The 16,748-nt window shown below is 37.8% G+C and overlaps 1 protein-coding gene across 1 annotated transcript in view; it reads right to left on the minus strand.

Moving 5' to 3' along the window:
* Positions 1-16,748, minus strand: part of ROBO1 (roundabout guidance receptor 1) — a 935,708-nt gene that overhangs the window by 129,594 nt on the left and 789,366 nt on the right. Inside the window, exon 5 of the mRNA XM_067543346.1 lies at positions 10,898-11,055. Within this exon, the coding sequence (XP_067399447.1) occupies positions 10,898-11,055 (158 nt within the window). The remainder of the gene's footprint in view (positions 1-10,897; positions 11,056-16,748) is intronic.

Raw genomic sequence — 16,748 nt, forward strand, 5'->3', positions numbered from 1 at the left:
TCACCTCTAGCCCAGGTACATACTTGAGTTGCGCACCCCTGGTGTAAAGGTGGTAACCCTTCCCCCACTAGATCTGACATCTATCATATGTATATGATGTCTATCATATATATGAGATAGGCCTTGTATACTTAGCCCTTCTTCCAAGGTTACGGCTCACAATTTGTAAATATAAAATCCCGTGGAAAATTGAGTGTTGGGGTATTTATTAAAATTTTCAGAACTTAGGGGTTACTTGCTACTTAAAAGGTTGGGAAACACTGATCTAGACTGACCTCCTGTATAGAACTTCCCCAAAATAATTCTTAAGAGTGTATATTTTAGAAAAAAATCCAAACTTGATTTAAAATTTGTCAGTGATGGAGAATCCACCATGACCTTTAGTAAGTTGCTTTTGTTACCCCTGGACCAAGTAATATGGAAAAAACTGCAATTATCTGGATGTTACACAATGCAATGTCTACCTCATTTTAGATGGCAGCTACAGTGTCACTAATTATATTCACTCTATTTTTTAAAGAAAGATAAAGTATCTTAATCACCCAGAAATCAGAGGAATATGCAGTCACAACATATTGAAAACCTGCAGCTTATGGAACAGATACAACTAACCAAAAATGAGGAAGTGACACATAAATCCAGCCACAGAGAATAAATGATTTGGTGGTAAAGTGATCAGCAATGAAATGGTTAACAACGTTAGCTGCTGATTGGCCATAATTGGCCTTCTCATGTAACACTGAATTATGATACATGGAGGAAGTTCACACTTTTCTTAAGGCTGCAGTTTCAGTTTGTCTGAATGCAGACTCAGAAAAAAACAATGGTTCACATTGTTAAGGCATATCTTTGCAACCAGAGTACCTAGGAGGTCAATTTTGTTTTAAATGAAAAATTAGACCTTGTCTAATTCAGTAAAAATCTGAAGGGAATACCCTAAAATTCTCATAATTCATGAACTTTCCATACTGATGCACTTCTGTTGTCATGCATCATGTGGCTCTCCTCATCTAGTTCTACATGGTAATGTTTCATCTTGGAGATCCATGATGAAATGTCTCATGTTTTTGGTTATTCTCTACACGTATCTAATTTCCCAGTGACTGCTTCTTTAATGTGATTTATCATGTCCAAAATGTTATGCAACAACCTGTTGATGAAGCTCAGAATGAATAATGGAGCTTTTAAACATGTTGGCAATTCTTTCTATTGAGTAAGATTCAGAAATAATATCTGAGATTGACTGGCATATTTTTCAGAAGGCACAGAGGTACTGCAAGAGAGTAAGATGTCCCCCACAAAACTGTCTAAGAAAGTTGACCATGAGAAACAACAGAAAATGTAAAAAGGCAAACCAGCAGGGGAAGAACATTATTATTATTGGCTGGGATTTTCAAACTTAATTCCCGTTAGCTTCTTCAAAAATCCCAGCCATTATTATTATTAGCTGCATTCTGGTAGCATGTAGAGGCTCTAATCGGGATTGGCGCCTACTTGAGATAAACACTGCAGAAACACAGAAGAAAAGCCAAGTCTGCCCTGAAAAGTTTAAGGTCTAATTTGAGACAAGATGTAACAAGTGGGTCTGACACACAGATAAACTGAAGGGGAGACAGAAAGAGGAAAATGAATATCAGATCACACAATCATTAAGGTAGTTATTGCGCAAACCGATAGCACAAAATGGGAGATAATGATGACACTGAACTAGAGCTTTAGCAGTGTGGACAGAAAGACGATGTCAGATTTTAGAAACATTATGGAGGAAGTAGCAGCAGGATTTGAAACCTCCTCTACCTTTAGTGTTATTTGTGTGATCCCAAATTATTTTCCAGTCTTTTAAATTCCTCTCCATTGGGTGATAAGTTAATTTAGCATAACTCTGATCATATTTTTTAGCAGAAGCAATGTTAAAAATGTAGGGAGAAATGTAAATCATTAACATAACTACTCCTGATCCTTATGTAAAGCAGACAATGGAAGAATTGATCAGCAGAGGAAGGAAGATGAGGAGAAGAGAGAGGGACCAGCCCCCTTAGGAAGGATATGTTAGAGGGGAATAAGGAGGAAGGACTGTGGTATGAGGAAATTGGTGATGGAGGGAAGGGAAAACAGACAGCAGGAGAACAAGAAATGGCTGTGTATCTGCAACTGATGCCTGCCAGTAATCCTTCCTAAAAATAAAAATAAAATAATTAAGATGCAATAAAACACTTGCATGTGATTTCCTTTCCCCCACTGCATTGTATGTCATGTAATTAGGACTTAAACCTACGAGCACTTCTGCATGTTAATGATTTCATTATTCAGTGAGTAAATATTTGCAGGACCAGACCACTGAAATACACGTTCTTCAAGCTGGGGACTGGTCTCTAAATCGTCTTGCACATTTCTGGGCACTAAAGAAATAATTAACAGATTCACAGATTTCAAGGCTAGAAGGAACCATTGTCATCTAGTCTGACTTCCTGCATAACATAAGCCATAGAACTCCTGCAAAATAATTTCAAAATAAATTAATAAAAAAAACAGGAGGGAGGGGGAAAAAGGACTGACATGGAAGAGAATGAAGGTAAGAAAACTTGAACACACCGCATGAAGACAATACTGCACCCTGATAGTGTTTTAGAAATTTAGCCTAAGGGAATACTATCAGCATCAGTAACCTAGCACTTAACAGGTTAAAAGCATTACTCCCAAAACAGACAACCACAAACTCTCCTCCATCAATTTGTTGCCTCCTCCTTCATGCATATTTCCCAACTGCAATTTATCTTCTGAAGGAGGGGCTCCTCTGGATGCAGATGGGATTAATTTCTGCCTTTTCTTCCCCATCACCTACATTAGGAACTGATCTATTTTTACTGATATGCATAATGATTTTTTGTGTTGTTACGACAAAGATCACCTTAGAATCCAGCTACTTTATTTATTTTTGTTCCTTTTAAAGCAATGATGCTGTGAATAGTCTCCAAAAATTATGAATCTGGCCCTTTTCCAGTAATCTAATTAATTAGCAGGAACACTGTGGCAAACAAAATGTTTCTGAGTGGATGGTAGCTTTGATGGACTCATTCATTCGACAGCAGCATATTTTTGCATATTGTCAAGATTTCACCACTCATTATTGGAAAAACAGTATTTTTCAAGACACACAAAATGTTTCATACCTCTGATGTGCTATCGAAGGGTCACATAAAAACAGAAAGAGAATTCAAGCTACAACTTCTCTAAAACAAGATTTAAAGTCATTCAAAAATGTTTATGTTACAAGACAGCCATACACAAGGGGGATGAAAAATTATATGCATTATTCATCCTGCAACTTTGATCTTAAAAGCTCAGAATCTTGAACATAGAAAGATGAATGGCATCTCCAAGTTTTTCTTTTAAAAACTTAAATGAGGATGATTCAGAATAAATGATAGACAAGAGTTAATATGATAGGGGAAAAATTGGAATTACAGTAGTGCACCCAAATTCCAATGAAAGAGCTTTGTTTTTTAAGTCAATTACAAAGATATTTTAAAATGCTACAATCTCCTTTCATGTGTATGTAAAGGAATTCTTCTTAAAAATTCATGTTCAGCACTCCCTCTTTTTTCCACCATCAGCACTCTTGTCATGTAAACAATTAAGAGGGATTTCTGAGGGATGAGGTAGGGGTTGTAGGAAATGAATGGAAACCGGAAAAGCCTGAACTCTAATCCTGGGTCTGAAACAGAGCCGCTTGTGGGTTTGTGCTACCAAGTAACCTCTCTGCATACATTTTACCATATGAAAAATGGGGATAATAAAATTCATCTCTGCTGCACTGTGATTTTGTGAGACCTAATACATTAAGAAGGAACTGCCACTGAAACAAAAGGCAACGGAATGGGTAAAAGAGTTTATCAATAAAGAAACTGAGACCAAAATAACTAAAACTGTGAATTACAACTGATTTAGTTATTTTGGTGCAAGTCTGTGGATATTCTTAGTATAGAATACTAATGCTCTATTTTGACGTAACTTGAATTATTGGGTTAACACAAGGAAGCGTGGTCCAGTGGTAAAGACACTAGTCTAGGACTCAGAAGGCCTGAGTTCAATACTCTGCTCTTCTGCAGACTTCCTATGTGACCTTGGATACTCACTTCGTTTCTTCATGTTTCAGCTCTCCATTAGTAAAATAGGGATAATAGCACTTCCCAACCCTCAGAGATAGAGGGAGTGAGGATTTCAGTTTTGACTGAATGTGTTCAAATCCTGGTGCTCTCATAGTTTCTCGCACAAGCAGAGGAAATATTTGTGAAGACAAACTTTTGAAAAGGAATTTTTTTTAAAAGAAGTATTCAGAAAGTGAAACCACAGCTATTTACCTGGCTGTATTTAAGTTTAGCTGTTGGGCTCTCCAGTGGTACAGGAAGGATTTTTGATTTCCAAGAAGCCCCCATAGGAAAAAAGTCACCAGTTTTGCTCTGACAGCATGACAATTATTTTTAGAGGCAACAAATTAAATTAAAAATCAACATTTACCCAACACATTATACTTGTAATTGAGAATACACAAACAGGGAGTAACCAGATTTCTAAGCATATGCTTTTATACTACAGAATAAAGAATACACTGGAGGAAAACCATGTTTAGCTCTAGTACTCTGAGAAAATTGTTTTTGGACATATTTCTTTATAAACAAGGAGATAAAATGTTTAGACAGTGATTCTTCACACAGCACATCAGACACACAGAGGGGAAACATTTATAGTGATCAGCCTACAAAGAGGTTGACCTGAACCAGAAACTGTAGAGCCCTAATATACTTGCGGTCAATGAAGATGTCTGTTTTGTATAATTCATCATTGATAGCTTAGTCTACATTTATTCTTTTTTCACATTTGCTCCATTTAGTTTACTTCATGACTTGATAAACTTGTATTTTTATTTCACTGTAATATATATTTACTCACCACACAAATCGACAAAAATATGTGAAGATTGCTAACATAAATGTTACTGTGTTACCTAAATAAACTTATCAATTTCCTTAATTCTGCCAGGACAAAAGAATATTTTCTTTTTATTGTGCTCCACAGGTAGCTGTGCCTCAACATGGATCTACTTTAACTGTTTTTTCCTCTCAAAATAGGTTTAAATAAAGCAGTGCAAATACAAATTCAGTGGACTCTTAACTACAGGGCTGGTAAAATGTCTCAGTCTTTTTTCCTCAGATTTTATCTCAGGAACCAAGCTACTGCCTGTGTTCCTTATTCACATTTCATTGCCCACACACCTCCTATCAGTTGCTGGCTGTGAAGTCTGACTCTAGCAAGTCCAAGACAGGCACTGTTGTTATTGAAGAGAAAAACGTTTTCAGATGCTGGAGGCATTTAATAAAGGGGTCATTTCACAGGTCAAGACTCCTCTGGAGGTGGTATAGCTAGGGTGACATGAATGAACCCATAAACAAAAAAAGTATGATTTTTTGAATGTTTATATTCATTTATATTATCAGCACATACAGTGCCTTCAAAAATTCAAATGCTACAAACAGCATTTCTCACTTCTAGTTCTCTTAAAATGGCAATTGATTTAAACTATTAAATTCTGAAAGTTTTGTGTGATACTATCTGGATTAGGGGTGATCATTTATATTAATATTGCAAAATTACAACAAATCTGGCAAAATATGCCATGCAAGGTATCATTGGAAAAGTTATGATTTGCTGAATATAATAAGCTCATCTATATGTGTGTATTATCTTTCTATTGTAAGCTATGAATCGGTGTGATATTTCTTATCTAAAACTAGCAGCAGCACTGTCCAGCCAGATTGAGGGCCATCAAGGCCATCAGATATACAAGGAGCCCTGGGAGAGAAGCCAGGGGCTATACCTATGAGTCATCAGCAGGTGTAGAGACATGCCTGTGAACATGGAACTCCAAGTGCTTTTCCATGCACCTGTGCTGTGTGCTTGTGTTTGAAACAGGCCACATGGCAACAGGACATTCCTGTTCCTATCTCTGGATCAATTACTCTACATCTGAAGTTGTGAAACAAAGGACTAAGACCCATCCAGGTACTGGATATACTCCAGAGGAACTATACAAGCCTGCAAACTCCAATACTGCTAAGAATCTGGTAAATAATAAATATCTGGTAAATATATGTATGTATCGGATTGCTTTTGATCATTTAAGATCTCTTGTTTGTTTCCTTCCTTTTATAATAAATCTTTAGTTTTAGATACAAAAGGATTGACTGACAGCATGGTATTTTGGGTAAGATCCAAACTAATATTGATCTTGTAATCTGACTGACCCCTCTGGAGCTCAGGAGAACATTTTGGTAAAGTGAAATGAGTGTTTAAATAACATCTCTTTACTGGACCTAGTTGCTTATTGGGAGCCAGAGACTGAAATGCAATAAAGGGGGCTGTGCATTTCTTTTTTCACACTTCTTGATAAACAGTGTGGGAAATCAGGAGCTCTATTTGTGACTGGTTGGTGAATCTAACTTCAGTGTTGGCCACCAGCTGTAGGAGAATCTGGTCTCCTTTTGCAGCCTGCCCTGACTGTGGCATTTTCAAGTGGGCTACCCTAGGCATGTACAGGTCACATCTTGTCAATGTCAAAAGCCTGACATAAACTTACTTCCGGAGCTGCTACTACCAGTACTTCCATAAGTTCTCGTGTTCATAAGTTTTATATGTACACACACATATCCACCTATTTTTGCTCTCTGGCTTCCATGTTCGTGCAATTTCACTGTGTTCAAAAGTGGGGGATGGATTACCCCAAGGTTCTAAATTTTAATGGGTGATATGGAAGTTTGGCCATTGACTTCAGTGGATCTAGGATTTCACTGAACCTGTGTGGAAGCACAAACAAAAGACGCTAGGTAAGAAGTTGCCAATTTAACCTGACAAATGTGCTTTCAAATATTATTTTCAGTACTATTCCTTTGCTGTTATTTTAATCATTTTAATGGCTTCATTCTTGCTGACTCTATTCTTAAATGAAATAATACTACATAAAGAATTTTGCTTTAGCTGTACCTCACTAACATTATGTTTTCCATATCTTTTACGTCTCTCCTTTAGCATGCTGTCCATTCCACATCCTATTTTCCCTTTGTCTCCAAAATACCACCAAAAAAAGAAAATATTGATTGTTACTAAAAGCTGCTAAGACAGACAACTGAATGTGCATATATCCTTCTTGGCAAGATTCCTTTACAGCTGTATATAAATGGGAATCGGAATTACAATGTAGTTGCAACCTCATTTGTATGAGAAAGATGCCAAGTTATTAATGGTGCTGTTTAAGACAATGCCTGGCAAATATGACACAAATTCATTCAGTGGAGTTTGCCATCTCAGCAACATTAATTTACACCTCTGACTACAAGAAGAGCATTTCAGCACAAAGCAGCATCTGAATCAAGTTTTTTTCCTAGACCTATGTCAAATCCTACTTTTGTTTGTTTGTTTTTAAAAACACAGACTGATAGCACAAAATGATTCTGTCAAGTGGAGTGACAGAAGAATGCTAGTTAGATGGCCACAGTATATGATCATCACAAAGCAAAAAGACAGACTTAGGTGCTATTCCTCCACAACAAGCACAGATTTAAGACCATCAAAAAAACTGATGGTGTTGCCATTTAATGACCATTTCCTTTGTGTCTTTGTTCTCACAGGTGGGAGAACAGCACTTTTAAAGTGCAACAAGAAAATGCATCACATTAAAGAACACGAGACATTCCTATGATAGACTGAATGCTAGCAACAGACAATACACTCGTAGAATGCATTTCATAAAGGTATGTAATGTTGCTTTAATCTTCTGTTTACCTAAATTCAATAGACTTTACAAAGCAGGGAAATGCAAACAAACATTTTAAGTAAGATTGGAGGGGATTTCTTTTGAAACAACTAATAAATACGGGGCTAGATTCACAAAGAAACCTAGGTATGTTGACAGAGTGTTGCCACACCTAACTTTCAGGGGCCTGGAAAATCACTGCAATTCGCAAAGCCTTAGATAGGTGCCTAGGCTCCCTGTACAATGAATAGGGACAGATAGGTGCCTTAGAATGGGATTCATTGAAGCCAGCATGCTAGTGGTTTCTCACCTAAGCTAGGTAATGGTTCCAAGTCAAGGGATGTGCACTAGACCCCGCTTCCCTTTTGGAGATAGTTGTCCAAACCCAGGCTGCAGGGAGGGGCCTCCCTCTGTCTGGGATTCTCAGCTGCAAACCCTCTTGGTGTTAGAGGCCTATGCTGTTTTAGCAAGAAGCCAGGGAGAGGGGAAGGAGGCGCTCCCTCAATACTTTTAGCCCAGGGGTTAGGGTACTCAGCTGAGATGTGGGAGGACCTCAAATGCAAAGCCTTACTCTTCCTGGGGGAAGAAGGGATTTGAACTGGTATCAGCCACCTCTCAAGTAAATGCCCAAACCACTGGGCTATGGACTATTCCAATATGAGGCTCTCTCAGTCTCTCCTCTTGAAGCTCTTCCAGTTTGCATTTAATAATGAAAGAATCATGGGGGCTAGAGACATAACAGAAGCATAAGAATTACTCTACTGGTTAGAGCACTCACCTTGGCGGTGGAAGACCCAGGATCCAGTGCCTGTGTCAATTAATTTTATTCGTTTACCCACATTAGAACAGTTTCAACCTGAGAGTCTGAGGGATCCGCACAAGAACATCCCAGTGGTAAGGGCACTCACCCAGGAGGTAGCAGATCCTTGTTCAAATCCTTTCTTCCTCTCAGGTGTAGGGGAACCTGAACAGGGGTGAGTGGGGATGTCTCCCACATCTTAGGTGAGTACCCTAATCTCTGAGATAAAAGTTACAAGGAAGGTCATTATTGCCTCCCCCTCCCAACCTCTCACCATTTTGTGTAAGCTCAGCTTCAGGGGCCTGATTCAGTAGACAAAGTCTGAGCACACTTCCCAGATAGGGCCCGCAGATGAGTCAGGTACAGAAACACCCTATCTTCCCCCAGTTAGTGTATCACTCTGGGGTTTAGGTGTCAGAAGCCTGACCTGGGGCTGCAGCTCACAGGTTCAGAGACAGAAACATAGGGATCTTTAAATGCAAAAGTTGAGGCATTGAGCGATTTTAGGCATCTAGAGGATTCAACTGCAGTTGAGCGGGGGTTTTATAAATCCCAGTGGGGCCTGAGTCTGGGATTCAGACACCTCCGGCGGCAGTTAAACACGTAAGTCCTTTTATGAATCTAGCCCAGGTTTCTATAAAGTATTTTTAACTTTATAGTTATGTGGTTGAAAAAACAAACCCATCATTATACACAGCTGTTTGCTGTTTTGTAAACCTCTGGTACTAAATACCTAGGCTTTGTTTTGCTCTTAAGAATGAAAATAAAACCAAACAATTTAGATCTCAAACAAGGACAGTTATTTTGAACCTTAGTTGCTGGGGTTTTGTGCGTTTATTTCCTAAAAGAGTCATTCATTTCAACAGGTGATTAAGGAATATACAGCATATATGCAGTGTTTTACATCAGTTTAACAGTAGTAATTCACACAATGCAGAGATGACCTTATAAGAAATATAGTTTCAGATGTTGCTATTTCCATCCATATGGAGCAAAGTCTGTTTGGAAGCGTATTTTTGAATTCTTTATGCATTAGCATTAGAACAAGTTAGTTAAGTTCAATAGCTTATTGTTTTGCACGTCAAAAATTAAAAGAATGATGGCTTTCTGATTTGAAAAGCTGCTTTTTCCATATTCCAGAATAATCAGTGCATTGTACTCATCGGCCTATATAAGTGTATGAAGACACTTGTAATGGGAAGAGAGCTTACCTCCAGAAAGCGGAATAAGCCATTATCTCCCTAAAGAAATATGACTTTGTCCCAAAAGCCTTCTTATACTTTCTAATCCATTCCATAACTCTACTGTGGGAGGTATAGCAGAGACATTTCAAAGGAATTTTAAAAATGGTTCACCTACACCACTAATGGTTCACCTTTACCATTGAAGTATATTATTTAGCTTGGCAGCAAACACTGTGAAGCCTAGATAACAATAGTAATCAAGAGAGAGAAAAATTATGTGGAAAATACAATTAAATTTATTTTCACAAACTACAGATTGCAACACAACTCTCAAGCGGAGCTGGTCAGACATTTTCATTATCATGATTTTTCAGACAAAAATACTTCTTTCTTAAAATTGAAATTTTCCATGGGAAAATTTGAGTTTTGCTGAAATCTTTCAATTTTCCACTGGGAAAATCAAAATGGCAGCTTGCTGGCTGTCTACCTGCAGAAAGTGAAATTGACAAAAGTTTCCAGGAGGGCTACCATGATGAGGTCACTCAGTCCCACCCCCCTTATCCCCCCCCAGCTCTGGCAGGCAGAGAGGTACAGAACCCAGAGACTCAGCCTCCCCACAACTCTGGGGCCCAGAGAAGCAAAGAGATGGGGAACCTAACCTTTCCAGAAGCCAGACAGGAAGGGTCATGTTAGTTTCACTTTGCACTTTCCTTTTTCATGAAAAATTCTGTGGTTTTGACATTGAATCCCAGTTCGGAATAAAAATAGTTTTAAAAAATGCAACATTTTTCTTAGGAAGGGATTTTTATTTTCTGGGCAGCTCTACTCTCAAGTTTGGGAATGGACTGTGTTGCACGTGATCCTTCTAACAAATAGACATGCCTAGCTCACAATTAGACAGTATAAGTTTGAAGTTAGACTTTCCAGCTATGTGTGAATGAGATGCGCCTTCTGCAACATTTAGGGAAGTAGCAGATGAGCGGGAATGCAGAGGAGCTGAAGGTCTGCAGCTCAACATGCTAATAATGGATAGATTAGTGTTGTTTGCTGAGGAATAATGTGAATGGAAAGGAAAAGTATTCTCAAATGTCAGGTTTTCACACTTACTGTTATTCGTTCATCTTTGTCATCCAGGGGGGACCCATCTTTTTTCCATGAAATGGTGGGTTCTGGATGGCCTCTTGGAGGTTGGCATTCCATCACGGCAGGTTCACCCACAGCTACCATTACATCTGAAGGGTTCTGTCTGAAGTCATCTCGTAATACTGAAAGAGTGAAGACAAAAAGTCAGTACTGACACATTAGTGCACCTCAGACATCAAAGACCTTTGGCTTCTAATGGCCACTTTAATAAGTCATTATTTTTGTTAGGGTGGTAAACAATTAATTTCATATGATTTAGGCTACAAGAGAGATTTCTGGTGAGCCATATGTATTTCCCCATTACAGTAGTCAGAGTTAGCTGGAGTGCCCTATTTGTCTGATATTGGTACTTATTTCTTGGATGTGGGCAAACAGGACACTCTTATTCGAGGGCTCTCACCACTGGGATTTATTCTCTCTCATGACCTGCTCAAGCCTTTTTGGGTCTGCCTGGTGCTCAATACACTATCACCAGAAAAGTGGCTGAATAATCTTTCTGAACCACGCTAGATAGCAGTTAGATATAATCTAAACTTAAATATCTCCAATTATGGCCTTTCAACACTGGAACCTCTCTCCATTACCATAATCTGTATCCACATTGGAGAATATTCATATGGGGTGAAGCCATTTTTAAAACTCATTTCAATGAACAGCATTTCAGCATACTTTCCCCAGTCACTGGCATGCAAAAGCATGTTAAAATCAAAGAACTCTGTGGTTCTGACAGAGGAGTAATCTGGTGTCAGCAGGGGAAAGGATCACAAAGCTACAATCTACAATGCCCGACACTTAAGAATATGGGTATGTGAAAAGCAGTGTGCACCAAAGTGCTGTGCTATCACTCACCTGTGTGGATGCTGCGGGCTAACAGGTTCCTAGTTTGCATTAATCTAGCCCTCTTCAAACAGGGCTACAGTAATGCAAATTGGGAACCTTTTAGTTTGTGACCACAGTGTCCATGCAGGGGAGTTACAACACAGCACTTTGGCATGCTCTGCTATTCACGCTCCCAAAGTCTGAACTGTGGGCAGCGTAGACAAGCCCAAAGGGGGATCTGCAGAAATCCATGCACGCTCAGACACGCTCAATCGATCTAGAAGTTGATTTAATAAAACCACGTCCCCAAAAAGAGTAGTGAGTGCACTGGGGATGGCGCACTAAACAGAAGTTACGAAGTCGACAGGAGTTACGCAAGCTACTCTGCGTAGCTTGCATAACTCTCGTCGACTACCGCTGAATTTCACCGGCAGTGTGACTAGGCCTCTTTTAATGCGTAGACCATGATGCCTACGTCAGGTGGAGTGGGGGTAAATTGAAAGACATCTCACATAGCTGCTTTTCCCCCTCTGAGCAGCATACTTGAGGATGGAGGGTTCAAAGAATGCTTAGGATATGTCTATACTGATGGCAGCAAAGTTGCTGCCGTCAGATCAACCTATCTGGATCGACTGAGCAATCAGTGAACACCCGCTCAATCGATCCAGAAGTTGACGCTGGTAAACCACCCCCTCAAGTGGCGCAGTGAAGATACCGCTCAGAGGGGAAGCACAGCAGTCGACGGGAGTTACGCAAGCTACTTTGTGTTATTTTTATTAGAATTACAAACCAGTCAGAACTAGATTATGGAAGCACCAAAATGTATATTTGCATAGTGTGAAAGCTGAATGGGTAGATATAGGTATAATGGGTAGAATGTGGCAGTATGAGTTTGGAAGCTATTTAGTATACACTCTTAAAATCCCGCATAACTCAAAACCTTCCATACACACTAGATGCACAGTGTAATGGACTGGGGCTTGATATTGCTACTGCTGAAATCAAAGAGCATTTTTGCCATTATTTTAATGGGAGGTGAATCTGGACTCATGCCATTTTTCATTTTAGAACGTGTTTCTTTTTTCCACCTAGCCAAAGAAAAGACCATAAAGGCAACTCAAACAAAAGGTTACACATTTTAAAAAATTAAACTAACTTATAGCCCTTATTAACAACAAGGTATGAAAATGCAGGAGAGTTCATTTGCTACACCCAAGTTCTATTATGACACAGTATAAGAGCTGTACTGAGCATCAGAATAAGGAGGCTCTTCTTAGTTCCCAAGATTATATCACTAGTATAAAGTGAAGAGATATTTAAAAGTATGTGCTGTAAACTAAAAAATCAAGTCAAATGATCTTAACAAACCTTAAGTGCTTCTCAAGTCTGGAGGAGCCATAAATCCAAGATGAAAACCTATTACATAGCACCTTGGAAGGTTTTTAGCACCTTTGAAGCAACAAAGATGTCCAATACTTGCCTAATAAACGCAAATTACTTGAGTAATTTTCTACACTTGTTAGGCTTAGATCAGCTTTACAAGTGCAGTACCTTGTCTGTAAACTGAAACCTTTTCACAAATTAACCAACACATAATAAAATACCATAGGAGGACATCAAAGGTCCAGGCCAGAGAAACATCAAAATATTTTTTTCCATTTGCTATGAATTATTTTGGCTCTAACATTACATAATGAAAAGCTAACAAAAAGTAATCCATTAAAGATTACTGCCCAGATAGCGGTCATGTAATTATTTTTGCAGCTGTAAAGTAGATACATACTCCAGTTTTGCCTCAGGCCCTGGCAATCTTACATAAAGTTATAAATTTAAAGACTTCTTCTCTTGCTGAAAAAGCAATTTTTCTTCCCTGTCCTTCATAGTCAAGGCTCACTGTAAATTGAGAATACATTTCCTTTTGAAGATATATTATTAGCAGCATACTTTATAATCCAGTACAGTATGTGCTTTCAGTTATCAAAGAATCAAATTTCACCATATGCATCTCATTTTCCAAGAATAAAATCATGTGCAAAAAGAATGACTAAACTAAAACAAGGAGATAATTTTTAATACATTAACTTGCAGCATCTTCATGAAGAAAAATATATTCCAGAATTTAAGAAACATTTTTGGTGATTTTCATTCATATTGTACTTCAATTGTTGTTAAATATAACAAACAATGACTGTAATCCTTTGCTTCGGCACAGCATGATAACTCCCTTTGACCTCACTGGACTGCATGAGGCTCTCCAAAGTTACTTGTTGAATTTAATCAGTGACAGGAAGAGTTTTGACAAGTGTAGTCTCAAATCAAATCCAGAAATCTTGTATTTTTTAGTTAATGAAACAATTATACCTCCCATATAGAATCTTTCCTATGGCATAACCAATAGAAAAATAATTAACAATCACTTGAGCGTAAATTTTTATTGACAACCAACACAATAAGTAGAGGCATAATACGTTTGTATAAGTCTAAACAACATGTTCAGATACACATCACTCATTATTTTCTTCTCAAATTTTACTCTGATTACGAGAGTTGGGTGAAAAATTTTCATTCCAAACTTTCTTGTGAAAAATGTAGAAAAATTGCAACACATTTGCAAGTTCATGTCAATTTCATCAAATGTTTTTTGAATTTTTCTTTTACACAAACAATTTCATTTTGACATTTTCCAAAGCAACTGTTTACATTTTTCAGTTTGAAATGACTTTTCATTTTGACAATTACTTAAATTTTATTTTTATTAAAATTCAAAATGCTCAAATTTGAAATGCAATGCAATAATTTTGTGTTAAATGAAACTAGAAAAATATTTCATTTGATACAGACTTTTTTTTTTAAACACTTTGTAGGTAAAAAATTTTGAAAACTTTATTTTCCAGTCAACCTGAAATTAATATTTTTTTCTGATTTTTTGAAACTGCCAATCAACCAAAAACCAGTTACATTAAGCAGGAGGATGTGACAGTAAGTGAAAATGGCATGTGGGGCACACACACAATGAAAGGAGACTGAGGCTGCTTTCTTGACTATAGACAGCCTCCTCAAAACAAATTAAAGAATAGTCCAATGGTTTCTAATCATAAAAGTCCAAAATAGCTTTTTGTCTCCCCATTGCTGGCCATTTGATTCAGATCGGAAGCAGGTACACTCTACTCTCAAAGAGCTAGCACAGTGGTTTTCAGCCAATTTACCATTGTGGGCCACATATGCAGCTCCATGTGTTACGTGGGCCATATCCACACAATGTATATACTACCTATATGGCCCTGAAGATGTCATATGGGCCGCAGCTGTGTGCTGATTGGGCCACAAATGGCCCGGGGGCCACAGATTGAGAACCACTGAGCTAGGGCAAGCCGCCTTTATTGGTGGGTTTCACTAATGTCCCGTGACATAGTAATGCTTCCTCATCCAGTAATCCATACTGGGAAGCACCTCTGTTCATTTAAAGCCTATATGCTGACTTGGAATTAGATTCTTTTGGTGCTACATCACAACATTTGCAAACATATATGAAAGATGTGTGTGAATATTTAAGTGCTGTGAACATTTAAGAAAGATTGAGACAAAGCCACATCAACAAATTTATTTTCCTTGTAACAATTCACTGTTACCCAGTTGAAGAAAAAACAAAAAGAAACTAACGTCAATTAGTTCAAAGAACAGGTTAATAAGAATTTGCAGCATCATAGAAAACCACTAACTATAAACAATGGACAACACCCATGGGGTAGCAGATGGGAAATCTTTCCAACCCCTGCTTATTCGGCAAACATAAGACTCAACCTTCTTAGACTACTGGCCACTAAGTGGGCCCTTTCATTGGAGCTACTAATCAACAGGACATATCCAAGGCCCATGACTGGTTCAGGATCCCCTGACCAACCGATGTGTCGTGGCCACCCACCAAGGGGCAGACTGTGGTGGAATAGATTACAAAGGAGATGGGAGGCATGAACCCTCAGAATGCTACTTGGTACGCAAGTCCTCTTCTCATAGCAAAAATCTCTCTGAACAACAACTACAATAAAAGGATCCTAATTATGTCATCTGTTTCAAGGTGGACACTATAAAAAAAATTTCCTTCTACTGTGGCAAAATCCACAATTTTATTTTAAATTATGAAAATATAAATCATAATCCCATGTTCTTGATTAACATGATTTTGCTTTCCTTGTAAAGCCATCATCCTATGCTCCCACAAAAATTAAAGTCTGTTTTGGATTATTTAACAATCATACGGTAATTTGACATGGAGAGTTTCTCTTCACTAAAATAATTGGTCATTCCCTTACCAATGCATTTGAAAAGAAACAGATCTCAGTTAACAAGCAAGTTCTCTCAGATCAAACAAAAATGTGCTAACAGAAATTTCACTATGACCAAGCAATACCATTTTAAATATCCACTAGATTGCTCCGTGTAAACGTGGCTTTTTTTAATAAAGCTTGTTGTATTACGAATTTTATTTTTAAAGTCTTCATTGTTCTATTTTTTATTTTTGTAACATTAAAAACAATGCTTCATTTTATATTTTCTTCCAGTTAAACTAAGGTACATCTGTGCATTATCAAGAGTACTTTTTCTTTGCCTCTTACACTGAGTGATAAAATACTACATGAAATGAAACTACAGAAACAAGCATCCCTTAATGGAAAAAATATTTCAAAATTAAGAAAATCCATTTGCTCTTGGATGGTAAATATAATGCTCAAAACTTTTAAACAGATAACTTTATTAAAAATAATCCGGAGTGAGAAAACAATGGTCAGTTAGTTATTCTGAGTATTTTGAATCTGTTTTCAACTTTTCCATCAGCATCTTGCAATATATCTGTATCTGAAATCATTCAAGGAACAATTTCTATAAATACTTATTGGTTTGTAGGTTGTTTATGAGCAGTCCATTGGGAATAGTCAATATGTGATCTTAGTTTGTTAGTTTAAGGACTTGTCTTCACAGCTTAAAAAGCTAGTTTTCA

The sequence above is a fragment of the Emydura macquarii genome, unplaced genomic scaffold, assembly GCF_026122565.2.
Source record: "Emydura macquarii macquarii isolate MOO-44397 ecotype Brisbane River unplaced genomic scaffold, CSIRO-AGI_Emac_v2 contig_75, whole genome shotgun sequence".
NCBI classification, from domain to species: Eukaryota; Metazoa; Chordata; order Testudines; family Chelidae; genus Emydura; species Emydura macquarii.